Source organism: Gorilla gorilla, chromosome 6 (assembly GCF_029281585.2).
Source record: "Gorilla gorilla gorilla isolate KB3781 chromosome 6, NHGRI_mGorGor1-v2.1_pri, whole genome shotgun sequence".
NCBI lineage: Eukaryota > Metazoa > Chordata > Mammalia > Primates > Hominidae > Gorilla > Gorilla gorilla.
In genome coordinates, this window is record NC_073230.2 from 139,347,152 (window position 1) to 139,371,895 (window position 24,744).

Below are 24,744 nucleotides of genomic sequence, written 5' to 3' on the forward strand. Positions count from 1 at the left end.
TCTAGCTTATATTTTCTTACCACCAGAAATCCAGGCTCTTTTCACATTTGCCTTGGCACAAAGGCTCAGCTCAAACTCCATTTTTTTTTTTTTTTTGAGACGGAGTCTCACTCTGTTGCCTAGGCTGGAGCGCAGTGGTGCTATCTGGGCTCACTGCAAGCTCTGCCTCCCGGGTTCACACCATTCTCCTGCCTCAGCCTCCTGAGTAGCTGGGACTACACGCTCCCACCACCACACCCGGCTAATTTTTTGTATTTTTAGTAGAGACGGAGTTTCACCATGCTAGCCAGGATGGTCTCGATCTCCTGACCTCGTGATCCACCTGCCTTGGCCTCCCAAAGTGCTGGGATTACAGGCGTGAGCCACTGCGCCCAGCCTGAAACTTGATTTTTTCCAGGAAGCTTTTATTGATTCTCCAAGTACATACTTCCAGTTTATTGAACTACTGTTTATTTCATAGGTGCTGGAGACATGAGGATGAATTATGGCCTCTGCCTTTTGGTTTCTGTCTTCTCTCTGACTCCCAGGAGAATGAAAAACCAAGTTAATCCAGTCATTCTTAAAATCAGAAACACTGTGTATATACCTTTCCCCTTAAAGCAGATATCTGAGAATGCGAACCCAGAGATTTCAAGTGTGTGCTGATAAATTTGACACACAAAGGACAGACGAAAATTTCCTTGCTGCTTGTTGTGGTTGAGGTTTTCTAGGCTTAATATAACATGTATGAACAACTAAAATTAAATAAACTATGGTTTCTAAAAATAAGCAGTTATATTTTCTTCTTAAGCAATGAAGAACAAAGTCAGATTAATGTAGATCTATGTTTATGAACAAGAAAAGATCACCTTTTTTTAAAGAACAGTATAGGCGATATGGTCTAATCTTTGTTTAAGAAAAAAACTCGAAAGCAGAGAAAGAAATTTGGAAATACATATGCCAAATGGTTTTCTTTGGATGGAAGAATTATTGATGGTTAAAGAAAACACTTTCTTTTAATTCACACTTTTTATAACAAGCAACTTCATTGTTGCTTGTTATAGGAAATGTCATCAGAAAGACATTTTCATTTTGGGAAAAAGCACAGAAAGAGGGATATCAATTTGGTGTAAATGCAGATGGATCACTTTCGAGACAGTGCAAAATTGAATATTAAAAGGCCTTCTGTTTTGTTTTAATATAGAGTGAGGATTGGAATGGGCCACATCTACAGGGACACTCAGCAGATGTGGACTGAGTGATTGCAGTGTTTCAAGGTAAACATTATAAAAATAAACAAATGAGCAAACTAATGGAATGTGATAGACAGGATGCCTGAGTAATTACTATAAATGCTCTGGCCTTTTTTTTGTGTGTGTGTCAGAGACCCAGAAAAGACTTTAACCTCTAGGTCTATTAATCTGGCTTCTATCACAGGGTAGCTAGTGGCGTTTTATGGTCTCAGTCATAACTATACTGCCCTTGGTATGCTCTAGCAATTTTGTTCTCTTTCCATCAAAGTTTGTTATCTTATCCTAGGAATGGAACATGTACACATTGGTGATATCACACAGGTGGATGTCTACAACCTTGAGAATTTCACATGCAGGTGGGAATTTTCCCATGTGGGAATTCACGTGAGTTCTCAGAGGGCCAGCAGATCACCCTCAGCTGCCATCCCTACAAATAAAGTTCAGGAAGGACTCTGAATTCTGGACTCCAGGAAAACCCATGGCCATGAGGTTGATCCTGTTTTTTGGTGCCCTTTTTGGGCATATCTACTGTCTAGAAACATTTGTGGGGTAAGTTATGCTTTCTGGTGCTTCTTTGAATTTTACTTACCTGATTGATGGAGGCTTTGATTGTTACAGAGTAAATGGGTATAAGTGTTCAGTGTTTTCAGAGAAGTTCTCTTAGATTTGGGGATAAGTCAATAGTGTGAAAAAAGGAGTGGATGATCAAAAAGGAGGTGAATGACATTTAAAGGAAAAGACAAAAGTGAAAACTGAACACACATAACCCTATTTCTCTCTGTCCTTACTCATTTTTCCCTCCAGTGATCAGACTGTAGGGATGATAGACATCAGGGAAAATACAGCTGTGTGGCCATTTGTTTCAGGCAACTCAGCGGGTGTCAATGCTACTCTCCCACCTCCTCCTGCTCTTCTGGGCTTTACCATCCACGTTAGCCCTTGTGCCCTAACCCCCGATCTTTAGATTCAGCACCTAGGTGGTGGAACCTCATGAAGTAGAAAGGCCAGGGCTATAGATTTCAGCTCAACTCCTCCTCTCCTGGCTTTGGAGGACTCATCTTTGCTCCAAAGTACTTTGCTTCATGATTCTATGAAGGGTTTCAGGCAGCATTTTTTGAAGAGTGGTCCAGGGAACTAAGAAAGCAGTCAAATAAGTTTGGTCCCAAAAAGCCACTGGTCAAATAAATGTGGGAGTCAGAGGATTAAACAAACTATAGGATTTCTAGGAGCCTTGGCTAAATCAGTGTGCATTATAAATCTATAAGAGGGGATCTAGGTTGCAGCATGTACTCTTTTTTTTAATCATAAACTACCTACTGCTCCCAGCTTGCCCTTTCTTTCTTTCTCTTTCTTTCTTTCTTTCTTTCTTTCTTTCTTTCTTTCTTTCTTTCTTTCTTTCTTTCTTTCTTTCTCTTTCTTTCTCTTTCTTTCTTTCTTTCTTTCTTTCTTTCTTTCTTTCTTTCTTTCTTTCTTTCTTTCTTTCTTTCTTTCTCTGAGTAACTCAAAGAACTACTGTTCTTTAGAACACACACCAGGAAATATGACCCTGTTGTATTACTTTTCTCAGTGCCTTCCCATTTTAAAGGAGGACTCCTGGGAGTCCATGCATTAACCAAAAATAATGAGACTTAAATGGAAGAATTTTCAGACCATTTGTGGCAGGTGAGCCTCGAAGAGCTCACATTCCATCACTTCTGTATTCCACTGGAGTTCGTAGGAAATTGCACGGAGCTTGGTTTCAGAAGACCCATATTCTGGTCCCTGTACATGGCTCATTGTATTGATTCCTTCCCCACTGCACAGACAGTTGGGGCAGTGACTTAGGAAGTCTGCCTACCTGGAGAAAGGCTAGAAGGGGAAACTCTGTCACCAAGGGAACTCTTCCTAAAGAGATGTGCTTGATTGTTTTGAGATTTCTCTTTCCTGTTCATCCTTCATTCCCTATTAAGGGTGTGTGTGTGTGTGTGTGTGTGTGTGTGTGTGTGTGTGTTTGTAAAGAGAGGCACGGCACATAATTTGTCAGGGTCCCAACTATCTCTGGCCATGCCCCATGTTTGGGCCCCATGAATGGGGTCTGGGGATAGAACCTTGACACATTTTCGGTTGACAAAAACAAAGAACAAACAAAACCCCCAAAACCATTAAAAACAAAATCTTAGGTCTACCCACATATGAATTGTTTCCTCTTACAAGCACCAAATTATTCCACTTTTTAAAAACTTACTTCTGAACAACAGGAACAGGCAAGTATTAAAAGCTATAACACTCCACAAGCAGCAGGTGTTATTTGACTCATTAGCTACGGGAAAGGTAACTTTAATGGCAGGCTTCCTGCTAGGAGCAGGTACACCTATTCATTATTGTTTAGATAACATTTCCTGGGAGGAAATAACGCCATTCTGTCACCTTCTCATTCTGGCGATGTGGGTTTAGTGTACTATTTATTAGTTTCTGGATTGTCACAGAGATTATTGACTGTTGCATTAATCTGTTATACGCAGAGACTAACAGGTGCAGAAAGCAGCAGGAAACAGTGTCCAGGTTTTGCATTTAAGGTCATATTTGTGGTTAATTTTCTTTAGAGACCAAGTTCTTGAGATTATACCAAGCAATGAAGAACAAATTAAAAATCTGCTACGATTGGAGGCTCAAGAACATCTCCAGGTATTTGATCTAGTGGGAGTTGCTGTTCCCAGAACGAATACAGTTAAACATGATTGAGCTCTATTTTCGACTGTATTCTGACTCCCATGACATAGTGTGAAATGCTAACTCATGCAGCTGGGTTTCTGAAAACCTGGGCTCTAGTCCCAACTACAGGACATTGGGCAAGCCACCTACCTTCCCTGTGTCTCATTTTCTCACTCAGAGTAATGGCGATAAATATGCCGTTCTTCTATCTCTCAGGTTTATTGTAAGAATGAAAAGAGATATCAAATGTGAAAGTTACTTTCAAAAATTAAACACCTTTAGTGCATATTTCCCTTATAAAATAATTTATAGCATTTATATCCCATTATTAAATGAATTGGATTGCTAGAATCCCAGCTTAAAAAAACTGCCATTGTTTTAATAATCTTTTCCTTCTGCCAGTTTTAGTATCTAGCCATAGGGGCAGGGGAAACAATATAATGGATTTGCTGACACATGGATATGTAAAAGCCCTTGTTGCAATATCATAGTGATTCCACAATGATTCCAAAACTTGTGGGCTCAAGATAAAGTGGATGCAAATTGATTTCTAGAAATCTATCAGTGCTGAACTGTCCATTCCCCAGAACAGCCCATTCATTTCCTTGGCTTGGACTTTTATCCCTTTCAGCTTGATTTTTGGAAATCACCCACCACCCCAGGGGAGACAGCCCACGTCCGAGTTCCCTTCGTCAACGTCCAGGCAGTCAAAGTGTTCTTGGAGTCCCAGGGAATTGCCTATTCCATCATGATTGAAGACGTGCAGGTAATTATGCCATGGACTCGCCTTCCTGCAGCTTGCTGGGCCACACAAACGTCAGTTCAGTTCCATGTTCTTTTATGCTTGAGTACTCTCTGCAGGGAAGGGACCTGTGGGTGCCACTAGGACCTTCCAGCAGTCTGGGCTCCCCTTGCAAGGTGGGTAGGAGGGCACTGTCTCTCTCTCTTTTGCATTTGGCACATGCAGAATATGGTAACAAAGAATTTAAGGGAAAGGGCAAAAGACAGGCTACAGCATGAAATATAAAGTGCAAACCAAAGGGTGTTAGGCAGAAGAAGGAGGAGAAGGAGTCTCACTGTGTTGCCCAGGCTGGAATGCAGTGGCACGATCTTGGCTCACTGCAACCTCTGTCTCCCAGGCTCAAGCGATTCTCCAGCCTCAGCCTCTCCAGTAGCTGGGACTACAGGCACGCACCATCACGCCCAGCTAGTTTTTGTATTTTTAGTAGAGGCGGGGTTTCACCTTGTTGCCCAGGCTGATCTCAAACTCCTGGCCTCAAGTGATCTGCCCGCCTCGGCCTCCCAAAGTGCTGGGATTACAGTTGTGAGCCACCAACTCTGGCCTGATTTAGTTTTTGTTTAGAGGTTAACTCTTAACACAGGCCCTGAGCTCCCAGAAAGGTAGGATGAGCCATAAGACTGTGCCTGCAAACCTACCCTGGCACACCTGCAGCATCTGGCTGGTAGGAAGTCCCCATGAATGCTCCATCCCCTTTCACAGTGGGGCCAGAATAAGGGAAAGTCATGACCTCAAAGCCTACAGGACAAGAAGAGGAAAGCTTGGTACTGGGGCCCGAGTGTTACCCTTTCCTTCACAATTACAGACTGAAATGCATTGTTGTAAATCAGTCATAGATAGAATTGTTTTATCTTAGGTCCTGTTGGACAAAGAGAATGAAGAAATGCTTTTTAATAGGAGAAGAGAACGGAGTGGTAACTTCAATTTTGGGGCCTACCATACCCTGGAAGAGGTAGGTGTTTCAAAATGAACATCACGGAGACGGGCCATTCTCTCCTCTAAGGACAAAGCTCATACTTCCACGTGGTGATTTAATGGCCTAGAAATTATTCTATTATTTTCTAACTTCTCCAAGTTTCCTTAGGATTTCACAGCCAGTACCAGTGTCATTGGCTTCACACCTACTCCTGCTTCATGTAGGACCTGAAGTCCACTTGCCCATCTCAACAGCCACCCACTGTGGAGTGTCTAAAGGGTACCCACAAGCAGCCCCCTCAGGCTGGTGCTCTTGCCCTAAGCCGCCTTGCTAACTTCTGACCTGTGCTGCCCACAAAGCCAGGGAAGCCATCATGGCTGCCACTGACGATGCAATCGGGGCACAGAGCCAGGTGAGAGATGTGCTTCCGGGCTGCCACTGATGATGGAATCAGGGACCACCTTGACGCCTCTGACTTCCATCCAAGTGTTACTGGTGGAGGGTGTCCAGGTTCTTGGCGTCTTGAACAAATAATTGGACAAAATGCACAAACAAAACAAGGAAGGAATGAAGCAACAAAAGCATATATTTATTGAAAACAAAAGTACGCTCCACAGGTTGGGAGCAGCCCGAGCATAGGGGCCCGAGAGCCTATTACAGAATTTTCTGGGATTTAAATACCCTTTAGAGGTTTCCCATTGGTTACTTGGTGTACACCCTACGTAAATGAAGCAGTAGCCTGCAATCAGTGTGATTGGTTGCAGAAAGTGGCCAGTCAGAGGCTGAAGTGAAGTTACAAAAGTATACTCCTATGCAAATGAAGACTTGGCTTGCAACCAATCTGATTGGTTGCAGGAGGGGACCAATCAGAGGTACTTTCAATTTTTCATCTGCCATGCCAAAAAGCAGGGGTTGGTGCAAAGGGAGTAGCCTCTGGTCCTTTTGTTACTTGGGAGTGAAAAGTTGGGGTTTTCTTTTTGATTTAGTACTAGGGAGTCAGCCTGAATTGGCCTTGGGTTCCCTGCCTCCAGACCCTTTTCTTCTGCCTCACAGGGATGTGCTCTCTAAGACCTCATGGCAGCAAAGCCTCATGAAGTCTCTGCTGTCTTTTCTGGGCTTTGTTGTTTCTGTGGAGACTATCCCCTTCCTGCATCTGCTACTCCATGCTGCTGTGGGGATCCTGGGCAGTGCTGCATTTACTTCTGTGGCACAGAGCTCTTCTCCAGGCCCACGGGAATCTATCTGCACTGACTTAAGAGTCGAGGGATGGAAAGGGGCCGGAGGGGATGGAGGTTGTAGGGCCAAGGGGTGGCATGGGGAGTACGAAAGAGCCAGAGAAGAGGTATCTGGTAGGCACCAAGTCTCCAAGTTGGCAGTTTTTAAATGCAAAAAGCTTTAAACATTTTTTTCTCCTAATTTATTTGATGGGAAAACCTGATTTGACCTAAACTCATTTGGGAGCAAAATCTGACCTGAATTGCCTCACTGCTCATTTGTTTCACTGCCAGAAATAATATTAATGTGCTTGAATACGGAGCAATGTCCCGTGTGTAATACATAATATATACTTCCTATTACCTTTCTAAAATTCTCCCCTGAAAAAAATATCTTATTTGAAATATATATGGCCTCAAGGGTTTCAGATAGGGGACTGTGGACCAGCACAGAGAATAAGAAAGAAAAGGAAGTGAAGCAAACAAGACGCCCTCCTGCTCTCCCAGACAAACTGATGTCTGTCTCCTACAGAGTGCAAATACTGGCAACAGCTGGAGGGACTGACTTCCTCCCGCTAGCTCTCCAGACGCGCCCGGACACGTCTCAATCCCAGCAATGGACACAGCTTGGGTTCTCCAGATGCACAAAATTTCAATCGCCTTGAAAATAGGAGCTGGAGTAGCCGGTGGCCTTAGTGCGTCTGCAGCAGAAACCCCATTGTCCCTGGGCCTGATTTAGCCGGGAGACATTTTGTAGCGATCGCCTCTACATCCATTTTGGGGTTGAGGGGGCACTACCGTTTGTGTTCCTCTGCTAACAAGGGCGAGAAACCCCACCTCAGGGCTGGGGTCTCCAAAAGCCACAAGTACCTCAGGGAAGTGTGCCATTTTGCTTTGCACAAAACTGCAAAGAGCCGGCTGGGCTGCAGCCCCTGCAGACACCGACGGACTCAGCAGCACTCAGCTGGATCCAAACCCTTCGACCCTACAGCTCGGGCCGCGCTGCCCCCTCCGCTGTGTCCCAAGGGAATGGGGAAAATCACCAGGGGATCAGATCTCATGCAACAGATGGTTCACTCGCAAATGTCTATTTATTCACTTGAAACATTTCAGATTTCCCAAGAAATGGATAACCTCGTGGCTGAGCACCCTGGTCTAGTGAGCAAAGTGAATATTGGCTCTTCTTTTGAGAACCGGCCTATGAACGTGCTCAAGGTACACGGTGCAGGGACGGTTCTTCCTCTCGATGTTTCTAGAATCTCCCTCCTCCCAGGCTAGCCGGCAGTCCCAGCTTGTGCTACAGAGAGGCTCCTTTTTATTACTTTTTTTTTTCTTTTCCTCCTAACCGGTCCTTGCTGGTTTTGAGTATCCACTCCCCCACCCCCGCCCCCTTCTTTTTCTTTCTCTCTGTTCCTGAGCAAGCTGACGCAGGTCTGCAGGAGTGAATTAATGCTCGCGTCCTGAGAGATGAGCTCCTGGGGAACCGGGGCAAATGCGCCAATAGGAGCCGAGGAAGGGGGAGGTGCGGGCCGGGGGAGGTTGGGGGCTGGGGGCTGTAATTCATCAAGCTGGGAGTTCTCTGCCTCCCCTCCCCTTCTCTTTTTTTTCTTTCCTCTTTAAACACACACACACACAAACACACACACATACACGCGCACACACACACGCACACCAGTTAAAAAAGAAAAAGCACTAATTGCCTAAGCTGCATTTTTTTTCTTTTTCTTTTTTCTTTTTTGTTTTTTAAAGAAGAGTTCTGGTCGTATGCAGAAGGATGATGGACAACTAAACCCTAAACCGCAAAGACAAACGCCCTGAACGAAGATCTTTTGAAAAAGGATATAGATGAAAAAAGGTTAGGGTTTTACGCCATCTCGTAACCTCTGACAGTCTTTGTGCACATAATTTCAAGCTTTGCACTTTGTCCTCAAAAACAGTGAAAATTATTTCCCCAGATTTCCTAGAAAGAGTTTGTTAAGAGAAAAAAAAAATCAAAAAGAGGTAATGTCACAACTCCTCGCTAAATTTGGAAACATTATGGCTGGGAACCAACTGACTAACTGGGACAGATGGATTTCTCCAGAGCGTTTTTCCCAAAGCAGGCCTGAGAGGAGTGATTTGCCTACTTTATACCACTAGGATACATTTGCTAATGTTTACCTCCCTTCTTTCTTTTTATTTCCTCTACCCGCACCCCCCCTCCCCGCGTCGAGTTGGATCAGAAAACCCCAGATTCTCTTCCACCTTGGTCTTCCCTGGCCTTCCCTTTTCCTGCGTGGTTCGGCGGTGGAGGATGTTGTGTTTTTGAAAGTTCCCTGCTTTTTACATCTGAGCTCTTTGGAGGAAAAGGCACAAAACATTTTTAACTAAAACTCCTACAACCCATGAACTGTAATTTTTAGCAAGGATCTGCATTTCTCATTTACCTTATCTGCTGTGTTTAGAATGCTGCACAGAGATAGAAGTTGATGGTGCAAAAATAATCTTTTCCTCTCCATTTACTGATCCAATTGGCAAAGCCACTGTTTCAAATAAAACTAAGTCACTTAGATCATAAAATTTAAACTCTGGAAAGTACCTCCAGAGGCTTGCTATCCTGTTTTTATGAAGGTCTCAAAAGGTTATCACAAGCATTTTTATAACAAAACACTATTATTGCATACATTTGGAAAATAGAGAAAAGAAAAAAGAAAAAAAAATCCTCATAATTCTAATTCCACAACTATAGGATAATAGCTATTAACAATCTGTTGTATATTTTTCTACTTTTTTCTCTTTTCTTTTTCCTTTTCTCTCTTCCTCCTTCTCCTTTTCCTTTTTTCTCATATGTATGTGTATGTATAAATGAACTAGTTTCTTTAAAAATAAAAATGAAATCTTGTAATCCATTTTTTTCCAATTTTCAGCATATGAAGATATTTTCATGTCATCATCTACAACAATTTTTTACAAACATCAGAGGAGAATTGTCTATGCCCCTCAGTCTGTGTTTACACTTGCATTCGAAGAAGGGGACAAAAGAAAATTCTCCTTAAATGAGAGTTAGTCGACAGCATCACTGTCTGTATTTCCTTCTCTGTCAGTCACATCAAGAATAGAGAGAGGGACAGAGAAGGATGGTCTAGGGTAGAAAGGAGGCAACCAGGTGCCACGGCAGTGGAGCCGTTCACATTGCCACACTTGCTTTTGCAGTTCAGCACCGGAGGAGACAAGCCAGCTATCTGGCTGGATGCTGGGATCCATGCTCGAGAGTGGGTTACACAAGCTACGGCACTTTGGACAGCAAATAAGGTCATTTTGCCTAATATTCCTTGCTTATTTTGCCTTTCTGGGGTCAGGCCCACCAAAATCCATGACAGTCCCAGTGGTCCTGATGGCTGGCGCTCTCAGCCAAAACCCTTCTCTTGTCACACGGGCTGGCAGTCAACCCATCCAGACTTTTTTGGTATTGCCCCATCCAGCACCCCAGGCTCCTCCCCCTGGGCAGGCCACTGTGCGCTGTGTTAAAAGACACCACGATGTGATGATTGCTGTTGAGTGAGAGAGAGGGAAAAAAAAAAAAAAGACTGAGTAAGCTAAAGAGATTGAACGGGTGGCCAGGGAGGACCCTTGGGAGCCAGATTTCAGCGTAAGAACCGACTAGAGAAAAATCACTTTGCTGCCTGGAACCCTGAGGGCTGAGGTGTGATATGCTAGAAATTTACAAAATCATGAAAGGGGGTCACCTGGAAAATACAAACAGGTGCAAGAAGAGTTAACTCACAGATCCAAAGTGGAGTTGGCTAAGGGTGTTTGGGTTGTTCTGAAAATTTCCCAAATTTGATTTTGAAGGTAGGGTGTAGTAAGATCTCTCTTCCACAAGTTTGTTGGCATTAGAGTCAGGACATGGGGCTGGGTATGACCTAGTCTGGTATTTCTTAGGTAATTCAAAAATGACATGCTATAAATCAGAATGTTAATTCACGAGCAGAGGAAATCAATCCACATCAGATCATTCAAGCATGTGCAACCACGTGCATACCGACTGATACATTTTTCCCTTCAATTAAAATGCGGTTACCTTTAGGGTATTATGAAATGGATATTTAACAGTTGAATAATAATGCCTTAGGATGGCTGAGCACAGGAAATGAATAAATTTTAATCCAGCAGAAACTTCAACTCAACTGCGGTTAATGGCAAGTAAAAATGTAATTCCCCAAATGGAATTTAACTTGTTCTCTGTGTCTTTAGCAATGTCTCTGCATATTTAAGTAATCTGATGTTGGTTGTGAGTTCTTTTGGAAAGTTATCTCATGTAGGGATTAAGGAATACCAAACAAAATTTCTTTGGTGCATAGGTCCACATAAGTCACATATATCACTGCTCACTATTGCAAAATGTCTCACTGGGATGGATAGGAAGAATGTTACTGCTTTTGAAAGAGTAGATATATGATATCTGATTTTTACTCAATAGAAGTAAATTATTCTGATTAGAAATAAAAGTATAGACGCTAGCATATTCAGCACATTAACATTGCAGGAGACCAGACTGCTGGATGCCTAGAAGACTTTCCTTGATCAATAGTGATCCCTGGTTCACATCTGGAAAAAACACACTACCTTACTATTCTGTCCTGTGTTCCCGACAAAAGCGGTGTGTGAGGTTGACATGTATCTTGTCTTTGCTCAGATTGTTTCTGATTATGCAAAGGACCCATCCATCACTTCCATTCTGGACACCCTGGATATCTTCCTCCTGCCAGTCACAAACCCTGATGGATACGTGTTCTCTCAAACCAAAGTAAGCCTGGATTTTGTTCCCTTCTTCAACGAGGACCTAAGGAGATGTGTAGGAACTTCAAAAGCAAAATAAAAGTACTCATTCTTTTCTTGATTTACTCTAAATGGAATGTCTAATTTCTCAGTAGTCACCCGGAAATGAGGGTTAGAGAAGTGGTTATAATCACTTCTTATTCCAACACATGATGTCTTTATATGTTGCCTCAGCCAGAGCCCATTTCAGCTGTTAGGCTGGGCTATTAGAGCTCAGTGTTCACCGTGAGTCATCTAGGAGATTTGTTCCAATTATCTCTGCATTTTTTTGTGGTAGGATTGATAGAAAAGAGGAGGCGGATGTTACCTGCTGACAATTAGATTGCAGTAGGATTTAGGTGGGCAGTACAGTGCATCTAGCATTTTACTTAAAATCTGTGGGAGAAATCCTCCATAATATCACTAAAAAGAGTTACATGTTTTTTTTTTCCCTTAAAATCTCATTACAATACACTATTGTAGCAACCATGACCCCACATATATTCAAGATGAATGACAGCTTCAAGTTTATTTTTAGAGAGAGCTAACTACGGTAGCGTTTTCAAAGACATTTTCAAAGAAACTGATACTAATACTAGTACTCATCCCATGAGATACCATATGAATCAAGGGTTCCATTGTCAAGACCAGGAAACACCGCCCACCATATCCGTTTCTTAGAGGTTTATAAAAAACAAGGCATTACCAATCCTTAGAAGTTCTGAAGTAAGTTTACCAAGTTAGCTCCATATTTTCCCCAAATAGTCTCATTGCAGAACCCTCTCTTCTGCTTTTGGTTCTTGCTGTTGGCCTTGGACAGAACTAGGGTTCCATGGCACGTGTTTGGCAGGCATTCATTTGAGGAGATGGGGGCGTATTCATGTCTCACTTTGGTGAGATGGCAGAGAAACTCCTAGCAGAACCTGTATGAGGACTGTCCAACACCTCCCCAAGCCAAGGGAAAGAAGTGTCCCAGAGAACTAGGGAAATTGACAGAATTCTAAAGGAACCTTCTGATCAGGCTGAATGACCCTCTTTCTTTTTTTCCATGTGCTTTTTTGGGTGGGATCTGAAAGAATCGTATGTGGCGGAAGACCCGGTCCAAGGTATCTGGAAGCCTCTGTGTTGGTGTGGATCCTAACCGGAACTGGGATGCAGGTTTTGGAGGTGAGCGCAGGGACTTGCCCCCAGGGATGGTCAGCCCGTGGTCTGGCCCACAAGCTGGTTCAAATGGCCCTGCAGTGCATCAGCTGGCTAAGCCCATCCAGGATTTAAGCCATTTAAAAACCTCTTTGAAAAACACTTAACTTAAATTCCCTTCACAGGAGCACAGTGCTGTCACAGAGCTCTGAGCAGCATTTAATATATTTTGTCTCACATCTTGGTTTTCCCACAAGCTGTCGCCCGGTTAGCCTTCTGTGCAGTGGGAGCAAGACTTTGCGCAGTGGCGGGAGGACTCGGGAAGCCCTGAGCCAGCCACTAGAGGGGGATAGGATCTATTCCAAGGAGAAGCATTACGTCATCTATGGATGCTTCGAGAAAGAAAACTAAAAAGAAGTACATACACACAGGATGGAGAAACTGACTTTCAAAACAGATTCAAATATAAAATGTGAGCTTGCTGCCCTGGCTTTGTGACAGTGCTTATGTTTTGGAGTTGCGTGTCAGGCTAGTTAGGGGCTCCTTTACGGCCTCAGCCACTGGTGAAAACCCCTTATGTTTCAGTAATCATAGAATTAAATTTTTTCCCCCTCACTAGGCTGTGATAAAATTGAGGTCAGGAGCTGTGTCTTTTTCACTGTAGTATTCCTAACACCTAGCACAGTGTCTGCAACGCAGAAGGTAATCACTATGTATTTGTAAGACAAATTAATTAATTAGAGTTATGGAACTAAGACAGGACTGTAGAGAACTGCTACAGGATATGGATGAGTGGCAACTTCATTCATTGCTTTTACAATTCTTCTTCTTTTTTTTTAGTGTAGTGGAAAAATAATTAAAGCACAATACTGAGCAATGGCCCACAGTTCAATGTCAATCCCCCCGATATTATTTTCATTAAATAATTTTAAAATAAGGTGACGTTTTGTCTGTATCACATGGGGAGACTAGGGAATCCTGACCCCTACTCATCCCCTGGAAGTTTCTCTAGCAGTGAGAGCCCTGGCCAGGCCTACAATGGACCCATTTCAGTGGTCTTGAGCCACTCTAGTTGCTGAGAAAATCAAGGCCAAAGGTGGCCTTGTTGTCAAATGTAGTCATGATTTCCTCACTGCAGAAAGGGTGTCAGAGGTTCCTTGCATTTGTGGCTTTGTGCCTTGGAATTACAGATGCATAGAATCTTCTACTGTTGGACTCTAAGAATTGGATGAGATCCCAGAAAATGAACTTGCTAAACTCCCACCCAATGCAGGAATTCCATCCATAATATTAAATCTAGCTTTTCTTCCAATAACTCCTACAGAGAGGAGATGATCTAATTAGATGGCTCTTTCTACTGTATAGAGGAACCATATTTTTTGAAGAAGAGATGTGTCCAGAATCACTTCAGTTAGGCTTTCTGACTAACCTTTGGAAGAGACTTGATCTAACACAATGACAATCTTGCCCCGACTTCCAGAGGAGAAAATTAGTGATGCATGGTGACCTCCTCCCTACAGTGTCTTCTTAGAGCTCACTGTCCTCACTGGGCTACTTCTGCATCTCCCCAGGACCTGGAGCCAGCAGCAACCCTTGCTCTGATTCATACCATGGACCCAGTGCCAACTCTGAAGTTGAAGTGAAATCCATAGTGGACTTCATCAAGAGTCATGGAAAAGTCAAGGCCTTCATTACCCTCCACAGCTATTCCCAGCTGCTGATGTTCCCCTTTGGGTACAAATGTACCAAGTTAGATGACTTTGATGAGCTGGTGAGTTTCTGAAACTTAATTTCAGCCCAGCAACAAACATCCGTTGTGTGGTCAAGTAAGTTTCAGGCATAAAGTCATGCCCTAAGGTGGAGGTGTACCATTACAGCAATGAATGAAACATAAGTTCAACCACCGAGAAGATTATGATGCAGCCAAAGGTTTGAAAGACTGATTTTGAACTTTCCTATATTAAGTTTCTTTGGGAAATAGAATTCATGAAGTTATTGTTACCTTAATCTAGATGAGCAGGAGCCTGGTTTGAGCATAAATTCCCAGAACATGCTTTTCTGTTGCATATGGGGGAAAAAACCCTTGGATTTGGATATGAGGCTCTTGGATTGGTAGTCAAACGCTCCAAGCTGAGCAATTCTGCTTCTCAGCAACTTGTCTTATACTTTTCTGGGATCTTTGGCTCTGTGATCTACCATGACGATGCACTGGTGTATGATGTTGGGGGTAAAACACTCACTTCCCTAACTTGATACCTTCTGTCACCCTTCCTGTTTCAGGAATAAGCCAACTGGCCCCAGCCTTAGATCAGATGGTGACATCTCAGGAGGCTGTTCACAACTGAGCAAGAGCTATCCCCAGCTAAAAAGAATGTGCAAATTATTTCCAATTTGGCTTTTAGGCTTGGTTTGTGAAACCCATATGTTAGAAATAAGCCCAGAGTTGGGATCTTTTCGTCAATTTACCTTCAAGTAGATTATTGTCAGCAGCCTCATGCAGAAATAGACTAGATTATTCCAATTCAAGTATGCCTTTCATCTCATCAGTTAGATTTGAGCGCTGTGAGGTTTTGATGGTGAGTATTACCATTCAAGGTCATATCAGGGAAAAAGAATGTTCTAAAATGTTCTTTTTTTAGACCTAGATGACCTTAAATTATCTAAACCTGGTGCTCAAACCTCTAGCAGATAGTCAATCTAGGCTATGATTAGATGGCTTCCTGCCTTCAGGGGAGCCTATTCTGTGTTGGGGAAGGTTGTTAGTGTTCTTTATAGAGAGCGAAATCTTTGTATGGTTTTCACCTATCAGCCCTGGTTTATCATCTGGTTCTACTGAGCAAGTTTATTTCCCTTTGAGAGGTGAATCCACTAATTACTTGAAGACCACCAGCCTGCTTCTCCTAGCTCTTACTCCTTCTAAATAACCTCAGTTCCTTCAAGCATTCATATTATGGGCTCAAGTTCCCTTTCTATTCGGTCGCTGTTTTCTGAATATGCTTCTTCAAGGGTAGTGTCTTAATCTGTTTGCATTGCTGTAAAGAAATACCTAAGACTAGGTAATTTATTAAGGAAAAAGTTTTATTTGGATTATGATTCTGCTGGCTGGAAGACTGGGCATCTGGTGAGAGCTTCAGGCTGCTTCCCACTCATGGAAGGCAAATGGGAGCTGGCGTGTGCAGAGATCACACGGTGAGAGAGGAAGCAAGAGAGAGAGTCGGGAGGTGCCGGACTCTTTAACAACCAGCTTTCGAGAGAACTAATAGAGCAAGTACTCACTCCTAACTGTGAGGACTGCACCAAGCCATTCATGAGGGATCTATTCCCATGATCCAGACACCTCCCATTAGGCCTCACCGCCAATCTTGGGGATCAGATTTCAACATGAGGCTTGAGGGGAATACATATCCAAACTATAGCAGGTAGCTCCCAGAAGTGAATGTGAAATGTGTATTGTGGGTTACCCAGCACAGAGCAGGGTGTGACCATAACTACCCTCAGCCAGACCGTGCACTTCTGCAAATTCAGTTGAGGATCACATTAGTTTTTTGGCAGTAGCCCTGTGATGTTGACTCATGTTGGGCTCATTGACAAGAGTAACCCCCAGGCTCTCCAAGGATTCTACCAAGCCAGGTTTCCCCCATCTGGTAATTGTACAGTTGTTTTCCTGGACCCAAGTTCAAGACCTTACATTTATCCCTGACAAGGACAGTAAAGCCTCAATCAGTCAAAATTGGAACCCTCAAATAATGGAAAATATTTTTCTGAGCTCTACTTCTTGGAAAAAGAGACAGCCATAGGGAAATAAGCCAATGTAGGGATCTAGTAAAAGAAAAGTCAACTTCCCACATATGTCCTGGGGTCAGTCCACATTCTCTTTAGACCCCTTAAATCTACCCTATTTCTAGCCACACCCCTGAACAAGGAGAACTGGTGGCAAAATAATGAATCCTTGAGTGTTGCAAACACCAGGATGATCAAATAGACAATGAGGACCTTCACGTTGTATTTTCAAAGCCAATAGAAGTGAACTTACTTCTATTGGAGAAGTAAGCTTACTTCACAGTGAAAATGGTTCAAATAAAAAGGGTATTGTGCCTTCACCTCAATTAACTAGACAGTCTAGTTAGAGCATTCTATGTTCTGCTGTTGGGCAACTGATCTCCCAAGAGACAAGTGTTATCTGTCTACCTTTCTTTGGTTCTCTTACTCTAGAGTGAAGTGGCCCAAAAGGCTGCCCAATCTCTGAGAAGCCTGCATGGCACCAAGTACAAAGTGGGACCAATCTGCTCTGTCATCTGTAAGTATCCAATGTGCTGGAAGTTTTTACAAATGACCCACTAAGATGGCAGGCACCATGTGAGTTTGAGCCAAAACTTTTAAATGCCTTTATTGAAAGGGATAGGTCTTCATGCATGGAACCCAACCTTCCCCAATTTCCCTCAGTGAATCTAGTCTCCTCCATGAGATACTTACTGTGTGATGGCCGGAACAAAGAACTCCCTAAGTATATGCTTTGTGCCCTCTCCTGTGCTTGTTCAGATCCTTACAGCTCACTCTCATTCTGTAGAATTTGTTTATCTAAAAATAAGCCTTTATCAAGACCTGGCTCTTTTTTTTTTCTTTGAGATGGAGTCTCGCTCTGTTGCCCAGGCTGGAATGCAGTGGCTTGATCTCAGCTCACTGCAACCTCCACCTCCTGGGTTCAAGCACTTCTCCTGTCTCAGCCTCCCAAGTAGCTGGGACTACAGGTGCGTGCCACCATGCCCAGCTAATTTTTGTATTTTTAATAGAGACGGAGTTTCACTACATTGGTCAGGCTGGTCTCGAACTTCTGACCTCAGGTGATCTGCCCACCTCGGCCTCCCAAAGTGCTGGGATTACAGGCATGAGCCGCTGTGCCTGGCCTAAGACCTGGCTCTTTTATTATCTTCCCGTTCCAGGCTAAGAGGGGCTCATGCCCTGAGAATTCCATGGACTGCGGGGGCAGAATGGGTGTGACTCTTGAAGAGGACCCACGTGGTTCCGTGGATAGACTCTGCTGCAGCCATGTGTTGATGCAGAGTATGTGGAGATGGAGAAGGAGAAGTCAGGAATAGCGGCAGTGTGAGGAATAAGTCTGGGGAGCCTGCCGTCAGACTTTCTAGGCCCTCCTCTTCCCCAGTTGATTTAGATAAAAACAAGAAACTACTACAGTGCTTTGGGAAATCCCAGTGCACCCTTGTGCAGGTTCTGAATCCTTCAAAGGCATGGTCCTTTCCTTATGGACAAAGCTGGAAACTCAGGACCACACAGTTCCATGCCCAGGAGTTCCCTAGTGCTTCCATGCCCAAGGATCCTTTGGAAACCAATGCCTTTAATAGGCACCCATTCTGTTTTTCTTTTTTTTTTCTTGGAAATGGAGTTTTGCTCTGTCACCCAGGTTGGAGTGCAGTAGCACCATCTCGGCTCACTGCAATCTCCAACTCCCAGGTTCAAGGGATTCTTGTGCCTTAGCCTCTGGAGTAGCTGGGATTACAGGTGCCCGCTACCACACCCAGCTTATTTATTTATTTATTTATTTATTTATTTATTTATTTATTTATTTGTATTTTTAGTAGAGAGAGGGTTTCACCACATTGGCCAGACTGGTCTCGAATTCCTGACCTCAAGTGATCTGTCCGCCTCTGCCTCCTAAAGTGCCGGGATTACAGACGTGAGCCACCGTGCCTGGCCACCCATTCTAACAGACTTTTAAATTAAGTATCTATTATATGTTAAGCATTATGCCAAGCACTGGAGACATAATGTGCCCACACAGAACTCTTTAATGGAAGAGATGAACAGGAAGGCAAATGAACTTTTGTATGATGTGTGCAATAGTAGGCTATACATGGTACAGAAGTATTAGAAAGTCGGGGGATTCGATGGAAGTGGAGTCAGGAAAAACTTCATGTAAGAGGAGGGTAGGGTTGTAAAGACTGGTTGCCAGGTAGCTAGAGAAGGAGAAAAAGGATGGGGCATTCTCATAGCCAACAGCATATGCAAAGGCATAGAAGTATAAAATTGCATGATGGGTTCTGGGAGCTACAAGTAGGTTGAGATCGCTGAAATGAAAGAGGGAGAAAAGGGAGTTGGGGAAGTTCAGGGTTTTCTGTGCTGTGGTAAGGAGTTTAGGTTTAATCCAGAGGATTCTAAAAGCCATCGGGGGGTTTTCAGCAGGACGGTGAGGGAATTGAGGCATTTTGTTTAGCTAAAACATAGCAGCAGTGTGGATGGAGTGATGAGGGACTGCAGTAGAGACATCCCATAGGAAGAGGAGGAGGAGTTCAGGTGAGAGACAATGGCCCAAACTACAGCAGGGCCAGTGATGATGGAAGGGATTTAGGAGATAAAGCCAAGAAGCTTTGTCATTTATTGGATGGGGAGAGGTCCTCACTGAAAGTCATTGGTGCCACTCACTGAGGGAGAAGTCCAGGAAGGTGAAAGAGGGGTGAGGTTGCAAACATAATGAATTCAGCTGTGGACATATTGAGGCTGCGCTCGTTGTAGGGTATTCAAATGGAGATGGTCTGTAGGTTTTGGACTACATGCCCTGGGATTCTGTGCAGAGAGAGATTTGGGAAGAGCTGGCATAGAGTGGGTGGTTGGACCAGTAGAGCAGGGGGAACATTTGGAGTGAGAGGAACCCTGGGCAAAGCAGGGAGCAAGGTGTTAGGCAGCAGAAGGGGTTAGCAGCAAGGGCTAGGCAGAACGGCAGAGAACCCTGGATGTCAGAAACCAGGGGAGAAGTAATTATTAAAAAGGAGGCAGGCCGGGCGCGGTGGCTCACGCCTGTAATCCCAACACTTTGGGAGGCTGAGGCGGGTGGATCACGAGGTCAGGAGATCAAGACCATCCCGGCTAACACAGTGAAACCCCGTCTCTACTAAAAATACAAAAAATTAGCGGGGCGAGGTGGCGGGCGCCTGTAGTCCCAGCTACAGGCTGAGTTAGGAGAATGGCGGGAACCCCGGGGGGCGGAGCCTGCAGTGAGCCAAGATCGTACCACTGCACTCCAGCCTGGGCGACAGCGAGACTCCGTCTCAAAAAAAAAAAAATAAAAAGAAATAAAAAAAATAAAAAGGAGGCAGCGGTCAACAATGGTGAAGGCCATGAAAAGTCAACTAAGATAAGGACAAGACATTTTCCAGTGAATTTTCATCACTAGCTTATTGGTGACCTTAACCCAGAGCAGTTTCAGAAGAGTGGATAAGGGAAGGAGAGCAGAATGGAAGCCTTTTTTCTTTTTGAGATAAGAGATATATTTATTGACTGTGGGAAAGAACAAATAAAGAGGGAGAGGTGGAACATACAGGAGAGAGAAGAAATGACCAGTGCAGTGAGGGTCCAGAGCTGGGGACAGGAGGACGAGCAGAGGTGGGCAGAAGCTGTGGCTTAGGATGGAATGAGAGGAGCATGTCTTTGAAAGTGTTGTGGGCATGGATATAGCCACAGCCATAGGAGGGGTGATGGCGGGAATCACGGGAATGCACCCGTGCTAGTCATGATTTTCTTTTTTTGAGACTGAGTCTCACTCTGTCACCCAGGCTGGAGTGCAGTGGCGCAATCTTGGCTCACTGCCACCTCCGCCTCCTGGCTTCAAGAGATTCTCCTGCCTCAGATTCCCAAGTAGCTGAGATTACAGGTGTGTGCCACCACGCGAGGCTAATTTTTGTATTTTTAGTATAGATGGGGTTTTGCCATGCTGGCCAGGCTGGTGTTGAACTCCCGGCCTCAAGCGATCCACCCACCTCGGCCTCCCAGAGTGCTGGGATTACCGGTATGTTCAGCTTTTTAAAATTAACATCATTTCCTGTAAAGTTTTATGAATTTACATTCCAGTTTTTTGTTATTCCATGATGTTGCTATATCCCAGTTATTGAGTCTTTGGATTGTTTCATCTTTATGCTAAACAGTGCTACTATAAACATGTTTGTACCAAATCCTTTTTCTCTTAGATGATCTTTTTGGAATATATTCCTGAGGCAAGATTGTCAAGTTAAATGGAATGAACAGCTTTGGCGCTCATGTTGCTTTTTTTTTTTTTTGAGACGGAGTCTTGCTCTGTCGCCCGAGCTGGAGTGCAGTGGCGTGATCTTGGCTCACTGTAACCTCCGCCTCCTGGGTTCAAGCAGTTCTCCTGCCTCAGCCTCCCGAGTAGCTGGGATTACAGGCACGTGCCACCACGCCTGGCTAATTTTTGTATTTTTAGTAGAGGCAGGGTTTCACTATGTTGGTCAGGCTGGTCTCAAACTCCTGACCTTGTAATCTGCCCTCTTTGGCCTCCCGAAGTGCTGGGATTACAGGCATGAGGCACCGTGCCCGGCCTCTTGTTACATATTTTTTAGGCGGTTCTCTGGGAAGACTGATCTGCTCACAGTTGCTGAGACTTTTTAAACCACGTTCCACATGGGATTGTCCTCACTTTCATCAGGGATACCCCCAGGGAGAAGGGCCTTCTGAGTGGTGGCAGTGGGGACAGAGGATGGACCTAGCTTGAGACATGATGGCAGCTTAATACTGAGGAATGAATGCTTTTGCTTGGCAGCCTTTGAGTGGAGGCTCGAGTTCAGAGTGTCAGCCGAATAGCATTGTGTATCCCCGAGACCCCTGCATAGGTCTCAGCCATTTTAGTACAAGGAATCTAGCTTTTCATCCACCTTATCTGGAGGTATTTACTAGTAAGATAGACCTTGGAAGGCTGAGGTTTGGTATGTTTTCTTTGGTGAGGTCACAGAAATGGAAGAGATTTCCAATAAGCAGGTGTAGGATTTGCTGTACGATCTTTTGGAGCCCGACTGTGAATGGCCCACCAAGTCCTAGCCACATCATTGTCCACAGCTGACTCTTATCCTGGCCTCGTTCCAGCTTGGACAAGCTCTACCTCTAAGGACTAGTTTTAACTCAGCACTTTTTGCTTCCTGCCCCAGGTCAGTATGCAGCTCTGGGCAGAACACCTGCCTCACTCCACCCAAGAGATGGCTGTATGGTTGTAGTGGCTGAGACATTTCCTGGGCAGCTTCCCATCTGGAAAGGGCTTTGAGGAGCTGTGCTACAGTAGGTGTTTGGTTCAGAAGTTGTTCTTTTTTTTAAAAAAAAATTTTTTTTTTTTTGAAACAGAGTCTTGCTCTGTCACTAGGCTGGAGTGCAATGGGGCTATCTTGGCTCACTGCAACCTCCACCTCCCGGGTTCAAGCAGTTCTCCTGCCTCAGCCCCCTGAGTAGCCGGGATTACAGGTGCATGCCATCATGACTGGCTAATTTTTGTATTTTTAGTAGAGACGGGGTTTCACCATGTTGGCCGGGCTGGTCTTGAACTCCTAACCTCAGGTGATTCGCCCGCCTTGGCCTCCCTAAGTGCTGGGATTACAGGAATGAGCCACCACACCTGGCCCAGAAGTTAGTTATTCTTTGAATTCTTTCTCAGAGAGGCATAGGGGGGCAAAAAAAAAAAAACCCACAAAAAACAAAAAACAAAACAAAAAAAACCCACATAGCTTGGGTACAGAGCCCTGGGTTTGAGTTATAGCACTGCCACTTTGGAACCAAGTAGCCATGGTCCAGTCACTTATTCTCCCTTGGTTTCTTATATCTGTGAAATAGGTTGCTGAGAGGCTCAAAAGATATTATGTGGAATACAAGTGTTCCCTAATTCTAAAGCACTATATAAACGTTGATTGTTAGTTTCCTGGTGAATGCTCTTCCACAGATAACTCTAGTCCTTAACGTGGCCTAACTTTTTTTTATTGGATCCTGGTCATTTATTGACAATGATAGTTACAAACATAACTGACATTTATTGAATGCTTATTCTACATACATTATCCTAGCTCCTTCACTTAATATCCCTGTTTTTATTTTATTATTTTATTTAGTTTTTTAGAGACAGGGTCTCACTCTGCTGCCCAGGCTGGAGTACAGTGACAGGATCATGGCTCACTGTAGCCTGGACCTCCTGTGCTCCAGCAGCCCTCCCGCCTCAGCCTCCTGAGTAGCTGGGACCACAGGCATGTGCCACCACATCTAGTTCATTTAAAAAAAAATTTTTTTTGTAGCAACAGGGTCTCGCTATGTTGCCCAGGCTGGTCTCAAACTCCTGGGCTCAAGTGATCCTCCTGACTTGGTCCCCAAAGTGTTGGCAGAGAGCCACGATGCCTTGCCACTTAATCTCTTAATCTCAGTTTCCTCATCTGTAAAATGGGAATAATGCTAGTACCTACCTAGAGATTCACAACCAGTTTAACATAGTGCCTAGCACATTGACACAGCCAATAGTGTCATCACAACCATTATGCCATTTAATTCTCACTCCCCTGTGAAAAAAGTAGTAATATCATCCCTATGTGACAGGCGAAGCATCTGGAAATAAATGACTTGCTTTAGGTCACCCAGATAATGATTTATAGGGTTGGGATTCTATCTGAGACCAGTATTCTGTCTACAGTTGACCTCTTAGTGTGATTGGCTGTGTCATGTAGCCACACCAAAAGGTATGAGTTGGTAATTTTGGTCCAGGGAAGATTCAGTTCAAATCAGCAACCATTTAGTATTTATTATTTACCAGGCATTAATTTCCAAGCTGCTCTGCTGGGTGAAGGCAAAGACAAAAATCATGGGAGTTGACAATATTAATTCACAATATTAACCTCTAGCCCTACTCTTTTCTGGTACAACCTCCCTGGTCTTTCCAGCCCCATTCTTAGGGACTAGGTAGCTTCCGACATCTGTGCCTCAGCCGAGTCCTCCTGTGACTTCTAACTGCCCTTCCTGGGAGGGGCCACAGGGCTGGTCCATTGCTCGGCTTTTCTGAGTCATGACTGACTTGTAAGTTAATGCCATCTTCCTTCATCATCTGTCACATCAGCGGCCACACAGATCTCAGGTGCACATTACTGTGTTGGCTGAACCCACCGCACAGAGGTGCTGTACATGCAATTTGATAGCAGAGCAGAGAGTGCTCCACCCTTAATGCTCAAAGTCCCCTGAGGGTAGGGACCAAATCTCTTACTGCATTTGTAATCCCTCCACTCCCACTAGAGAAAACCATGTCTGTACCTTCTAAAGAAGGAAGTGGTGTGGCCTACCTAAGGTGGAGAAGAGGCCACTTAGGATGGCGTGGGCTCCTAAGAGCACCGAAGGAAGGCTCAGTTCAGTGTCCGCTGAATAATACCTTTTGCTTTTCAAATTATTGTGTTTTTTCATAAATGTGACCCTCTACTAAACTCTCCCCCCTCTTACAGTTCACACCTAGGGGCCTGGCTTACCTATGATAGTAGAATTTAATACAGAGGTTCCATTGCGTGAAGGCTAGTGGTAGTCGTGTAACCAAACTTTATTCTCATTTGCCCTTCAGACCAAGCCAGTGGAGGAAGCATTGACTGGTCCTATGATTATGGCATCAAGTACTCATTTGCCTTTGAACTGAGAGACACAGGGCGCTACGGCTTCCTCTTGCCAGCCCGTCTGATCCTGCCCACAGCCGAGGAGACCTGGCTTGGCTTGAAGGCAATCATGGAGCATGTGCAAGACCACCCCTATTAGGGCCCTGGGGAAGAAACAAGAGCCATTAAAATCTCTTTGGTTTGAAGCAAAGTTGGGTTGTGTTGTTTATTTTTCTAAGCCTGATCTGGCAGCACCGTTTCTCCAGTTTCTGCTGCCCTCAAACACAGCAAGTCATGGCATTGTACCCCTTCCTCTTTTAAAAAATCCATCCTGGGGCCAGGCGTGGTGGCTCACCTGAAATCCCAGCACTTTGGGAGGCTGAGGTGGGATGACTGCTTGAGCCCAGGAGTTTGAGATCAGCCTGGGCAACATGGGGAGACCCCATCTCTAAAAAGAATAATATTAAAAAAAAAAATCCATCCGGAGCAGAGTGCTCCCAACATCATTTGACAGTTTTTATTTTTGTTTTCCTTTTGAGACAGAGTCTCACTCTGT

At 44.2% G+C, this 24,744-nt stretch overlaps 1 protein-coding gene across 1 annotated transcript; it reads left to right on the forward strand.

The window, feature by feature from the left end:
* Positions 1-1,209: 1,209 nt before the first annotated feature.
* Positions 1,210-24,397, forward strand: CPA2 (carboxypeptidase A2). Its single transcript, XM_004046213.5, has 12 exons — positions 1,210-1,256; positions 1,519-1,781; positions 3,815-3,896; positions 4,555-4,689; positions 5,579-5,674; positions 7,966-8,067; positions 10,045-10,143; positions 11,528-11,638; positions 12,726-12,816; positions 14,361-14,560; positions 17,002-17,086; positions 24,161-24,397. Exons 2-12 carry the CDS (start codon positions 1,711-1,713, stop codon positions 24,346-24,348), a joined length of 1,260 nt encoding a protein of 419 aa, XP_004046261.4. The 5' UTR covers positions 1,210-1,256; positions 1,519-1,710; the 3' UTR covers positions 24,349-24,397.
* Positions 24,398-24,744: the final 347 nt, after the last annotated feature.